Raw genomic sequence first — 6,000 nt, forward strand, 5'->3', positions numbered from 1 at the left:
ACGATCGCACTCGCTATCTTTTCGCGCGAGGATCGAGACGCTGGTGCGTTTCCTATATTAGCGCAGCAGGCGACGAGATGAAATGGTGAGCAGTCATCTCCCTTCCACCCCCTCCGCCTTTTACCGTTTCTCTTCTCTGCCGTGAGCTCGGTGCCCTTGGTGACACACGCAGTCAACAAGTGCTCCCATCGTGCTGCGCCCAGGTTGTCACGACCCGCGGAGGCTTGCCTTCCATGGGCCTGAAGAAGCGCCATATAGTGGCTTGCATAAAGAAACGAGAACGGCAGCAGCCAACGGCGTTTGGTTCTAGCGGGGCAACATTCATTAGCGCAGCCGCGTGAGCGACTCTGCGTGTTGACACGTGTCGGGCGCAGCTTCCAAGCCCACGTCGCGAAGGCTCTTCGATCGTTCCGAGCCGGTGTGGTTCCACATCACCGGGTGTCCTTCATGGTCTGCATCTCTCAAGGCTTCGGTGTCTATACTGCCGCGACTCGTTTGTTGTTACCGCGCGTCTTCACCGGCGCTCCCCCTGCTCTTCCGCGGGGATCGTACTGTTTTTCCCTTTCGGATGAAGCCGATAGAAAGCTAAATTGAACCAGAGGGAATGTTGCGACAGTGGCTTAAAGTGGGAAGACGACGCACTTCAAGCGAAACAAATCAAAAACCGTCTAATCCGTCATCCAGGGCAGAAAAATTCCCTGTAAGCAATTGTCGTCGGGAATTTCTTAGATTTCCATAACAGTGATAATTCCGTTAAAATGTTTTCTTAGTGAACCGCTTAAATGATCTCGACATACTGCGACCATAAAATCTAGGAGCGGGATCTCACCTGTATGGACGTAACTCCAATGACGCGGTGTTGTTTTGAACCGAAATCAGAATGAAGAAGCTCGCGTTAGGAAGAAGACAAAAGTAAAAAAAAAAAGGCCTACAGCACTAACATTGAAAACCAAGAGCAGTGATGGGTCTCGCTGGGGTCACCATATCGGGCATGAGGGTGCACTGGGCCATCTATACATCGTTTCCTGCGCAGGAGCGAAAATGTCTTCAAGCCGAACAGGTCAGGCTCTCTCACTTGAAGCTATCATTCTGGGAGCGTAGCGTGCATCCGGAGGCCGTTTCTGCGTGCATAGCGCGGTAATACACGCGTAGCGGGTGACCCGCCGTCCCCGTCAAAGCTGCGACCCGATGACAGCGTTTTGTTGGCGTCGCCCTTCCGTGTTGGGTGTGGGGAGCGCGACCATCACCTCCGTGGTCACGCGTCGCCGGTCGGGCAGCTTTCGAGAGCAGCAAGGCCACGCTCACGCTGCCCTTAGCTGGAAGTGTTTACGCGGTTCATTGATCGGTCACAATGCATGAACGAGGGCGCTTATCGACGCCGATCAGTTGCTGCATGCAGGTGACGTCGCCTCATCGTCTCATCGCGTGCGCCTGTCGGGCTGCGCTAACCGAGGGGCAACGATGGCAACGCGTCTCTTCGTTACATGCAAAGAACCGAGCTAACGCCCTGACGCTATAGCCCTCCTCGGTTCTTTATGCATTCGCCTCTGGCGATGCAGAGAGAAGGTCGTAAGGCGTTACTTTTTTCTGGTGCAGTTTGAAAGCACTTGTTTGTTTGTTTGTTTGTTTGTTTGTTTCTTTTTGCGGGGGTATAACCGGAGGTATATAGAGATGAGCAGTTGCTGCAAAAAGGAATAGCAACATTATGCATAGGTCCCTTTGTTCTCGGTAAACACCCGATTTTCCCGATTCCTACCCGTAAATACCCCCCCCCCCCCCCCCCAATTCCCCTTTTAGATGATGACCTACTGCTCCAGTACTTAAAGCTGAGGACACTGCAAGAAAATCAGCGGATATATACCATATGCTTATGGCACAGGGGTGTTTTCAGTTAACTGTTGTTTTCAACATCTTTCAACGCTTGTTATTCATAAGCGGCTTAATTTGAGAATAAATGCGGAAAGTACGTTTTAGAAGCCAGACTGCACCTGGTGGAAACATTTCCGTGGCTTGTCCGCGTTGTGTTGGCTCGACGCACAAAGCCTAACCTCACTGTTCAAATAAGATGTCAAGTTGGATCAAGCATTTGATGAAGTGCCATCAACCGTAGGCTTTAAACCGGCCACGCGTTCTAACTTGGGCTGACACTTGCTACTGGCCGCGCGCTCTTGAGCTTCGACTGTATCGCGCACGGGTGAAAGCTGACGAAGACGACGCGATTTCCAAAGCACAGCGCGAGAGGCTGGCAGTTTAACACAGGGGGAGAAAGGCTGTAGCGATGGCCTATAGGAAACGGCATAATTTTCAAAGTAATAAATTACACGTTTGAAAAAAAAAGTAGTTGCGATGGCCGAGTGTTTTTTTTTTTTTTGCTCCTTACCTCTCCACGCTGTGTGCGATAAAGTTAACGTCGGAAGCCGGGTTTTGATTCACATTGCCATTCTAATGTTAACGCATTAAAATAATCTCTCCGGGGCTCCGCGTTTCCTTTAATTCCATCGCGTGAATGTAACCTTCCCGCCGGCCTAACTCGCTGTCAGGAGGTCGCGCTGCGGAGACTCTGTTCTGACTCCTGCGGTCAGGACATCCTGGACATCCAGGTCGCAGACTCCTTGGGAGCTGGGTCGATTCTGCACGCGTTTTTTTTTTTTTCAGTCGTGATCGATACGTTTGGAGGCCCGTTGCTACCTAAGAGTGCAATAGGTTTCTTTCTGCGTGTGGTGTCATATACCATAGCAATAGTCGGCTGTTCCGGAAACGGCTCACCTGTGTAATGTATACTTTCGTGAGCGGAAACAGTTAACGCTGATGCTGTTCTGCTCTCAAGAATCGAGCTTTAACAATACGCTTGCTTGGGCTTGCTGGCACGTTTTCTAACGTGAGAGCAGGGAAATAGCGTACAGCTTAAGACAGACGTGGCGCTGAACATGCAACCGCCTTATTGAAACATTTTTTTTTCTTTATTCACCTTATTGAAACACATGTGAAGTGTTTTTGTGGCGTAGCACAAACCCAAAAAGGCGGTTCAGCAATAATCACGGCCAGGAGATGGTGAATTTTTACCAGTGTAATCTATGCACCCCATTGCCTTGCGGAAAAAAGTTGTGTACATTACAAACTCGTGTGCGTTAACGTAAGGTTGCGTGAGCACGCTAACTTGCTAAATGGTTCGTTTCATCGTAGACCGTGCGGTAGCACCCTAGCAAGCGTTACGAATAATGCGCACGTGCATCAGCGCGCCGTCGATATTTCCAACTCAAAGCAAACTCGTTTACTTATCAGAGTAAAGTCTTATTGGCTTAATTTTTTAAGCCTGTGTTCCGCTTTAACCACATTTTACGTGTGCTTCAATAAAGTGGTCGCGCCTTGTCTGTTTCGAGCTGTCCCGTCCCTGGGTTCTTTCCTCCACCCGCAGCAGCGCTCCAGGCGACCGATGCTTCCTCCTCTTTCTGCTGCGCTGCAAAGACCGTCGCGCAAGATGGCGCTACGTGCTACACCCATTCAGTTCGTCGGGGCAGAGTGTGTGTGCATGCTTACCTCGTAAGCAAAGCACTCATGCGCGGATGGATGCTGTCTCACGCAGGAGCTGGCGTACACGGTGACGGCTGTCGTCCTCTACATCATCGCGTCAGTAACGCAGCTGGTGTCGCAGTCTGGCTACTACGAAACTTGGCCCGTCATGTTCAGTGCCCTCAACGGCCAGTACATCGCGGCAGGCGTAAGTTTTTGGTTTTATCCCGCGGCTGCTCGGCCTCATCGGCTCACCTGCGAAATAGCGGTTTTTTTTCCTAAATCTGAAGCAGTGTACTAAACGATTAAGACTCTGCGAACATTCGCCACTTCTAAGGAAGCTGCTAATTTACGTCATAAAGCGACATCATGTGCGAAAAAAAAAAACCGATCAAGTGAAAGCAAAGGGTGTGAATAAGTTCTATAAAAATTTGCTTTTTTTTTGCATATCTAGTGTTCTGAACCCTTGCGGTATCGCGCAGATTGGTGTTTAGGTCCCTACAAAGTGGAGTTCGCACCACAGAGCGTTACCATGGAGCCACATTAGATTCGAGACACACGTCCAAAGCTTCAGACGAAAAGTATCATTCGATTTTCAGGTAAGCTCATGCATTCAAGGGGTTGTTGAACTCTCATGCAAGCTGCAAGCTCAACGGCACCGCAGGAAATCATAAATGGTGCGCGTGTTAATAAATGCTCTCTCACAGAAGCGTCTACCGACAGTCTACAAACAGTCAGAACCCTTCTGTGTGCAGCTCTGAACTGAATCTTGAGTAGCACTTGTTGGCGTTTTTTGTTGCCATTGCTATGTCTGTTTCTCGCAGAGGGCAATGAATCCCGCCTGTTAAATGCGAGAGCTCATGTTGTGTGGCGCACGAAATGGAGAATGCAAGGTTCATATTTTGTAACGTTTCATTTCATTGTCTTTCCTTCGTTTGGTCCTCCGCAATTGGTCGCTGCTCCTGGTGACGTAAGCCATGGGAGATGACCTCGCGCTGGTCATGGCAGAGACGCGCCCATGGTGCAACTTTGTTGCATAAGCACACGACGGAGCTCGACGACGTGTTTGACGCGCCTGACAAGCTTTATCGGCGCTAAGACAGTCTAAAAAAAAAAAAAAAAAGGAGCTGTGCGGTACTTGTGCGACGAATTGGCGGAGTGTGCGGACTAGATGCGGAGGTGTCAGGGTGGCTTGCGGAGGTGTCAGGGTGGCTTGCGGCGGCGTCGCGTTCTGACCGGCCGTGCCTGTGGTTGGTGGTTGGTTTCCCCACCTCCTTTGCTTTTGCCACGATTGACGTCACGACCAAATGAAATCGATAAACGCAAGGTTACTGAAGGCTGCTCCCGGGCGCGAAGAAGAAAAGAAACATCGTGAGCGACACCATAACTTTACAGCAGAAGGTACATGAAAGGACCATCGAGATGAAGCAGATCGAGAAGCGTTCTGAGCAGAAGGCGAGAACTCTCGCTGACGGTCATAGCACTAAGCTGATTATTGCCGCAGGGAATTTAAGTCTTCTAGGGCCCTCCAGTGGGGTTGTGTACCGAGAAGCATTGGGATGGGAATTAATTTCATGATTGGTCAAGCGTATTCAGAGCCCGTTCCAATGAATGATGTGTTCGAGATGCCTCCTAGCCGAAGATACGACGTGGCAGGATAAGCCACACCGTGGCCCGAGAGCCATGGAATCTCCTAACTCTTGCGAAGAGGGATTCGCTCACTGTTTCTTTTTTTTTTTTTTCATTGACACCACGCGGCAGAACCAACCAATGCTTGCCATCGTCATGCATGGCTGCGCTTGCCGGAGGCAAGTTCGGCATCGGCCACGGCCGTTCGCGCAGCCCCTTCTTTGCTCATCTCCGCGCTGCCGCCGCAGGTGTTCGGGCTGCTGCAGGCGATCGTCTACGGGGCCGGAGCGTTCCTGCTGTTCCAGGACTGGAAGGCGACCAGGCCGCCCCCGCCGCCCCCGCAGCCACCGCGCCCCACCAACTGAGCGAGCGGACAGCGCCGCCACCGCTGCCGCTGCCTGCTGTGTTTTGTCTTTATTTTGCTCGCCCAGAACCGAGTAGGAGAGAGAGACGTGGTGGGCCTCGTCTCCCCACGCACCAGCGAGAGAAGATGCGGCGAACATGGGCCGCACATACACACACACGACATTGCGTTGCTCCGTTACGAGCACACCGTCTGCAGCGCGCCACCTTCCACGCAAAGTCGAAGGACCGAGAGAAACAAGAAAGAAAGAAAATTACTCTGCGCGCTCACTATTATTTTTTTTTTCGTAGTTCGCGACTATATTCCTTCTTGTAGTCATCGTGTTTATTGCGACCAGTCAATTTTTCACTCACCTCTCTATGTGGCGGTTATTTTTAATCGGCACGTGTACATCCCATCCCTTTGTTTCCTTATAAAGCCTATAACGACCTCACTGACATACTGGCGTGCCGTATGAGATTTTTCAAACAGATTATTAAAGACTGAATGCTGCTTGA

At 50.8% G+C, this 6,000-nt stretch overlaps 1 protein-coding gene across 2 annotated transcripts in view; it reads left to right on the forward strand.

The window, feature by feature from the left end:
* LOC149352539 (MARVEL domain-containing protein 1-like) overlaps nucleotides 1-6,000 on the forward strand; it is a 79,543-nt gene extending 73,543 nt beyond the window's left edge. For both annotated transcript variants that reach the window (XM_089581718.1, XM_089581717.1), the window contains exons 4-5: nucleotides 3,584-3,718; nucleotides 5,388-6,000. In XM_089581718.1, coding sequence (XP_089437844.1) covers nucleotides 3,584-3,718; nucleotides 5,388-5,504 — 252 coding nt within the window. In that variant the 3' untranslated portion in view covers nucleotides 5,505-6,000. The remainder of the gene's footprint in view (nucleotides 1-3,583; nucleotides 3,719-5,387) is intronic.

The sequence above is a fragment of the Amblyomma mixtum genome, chromosome 3, assembly GCF_055824585.1.
Source record: "Amblyomma mixtum isolate Tamu chromosome 3, ASM5582458v1, whole genome shotgun sequence".
Lineage (NCBI taxonomy): Eukaryota > Metazoa > Arthropoda > Arachnida > Ixodida > Ixodidae > Amblyomma > Amblyomma mixtum.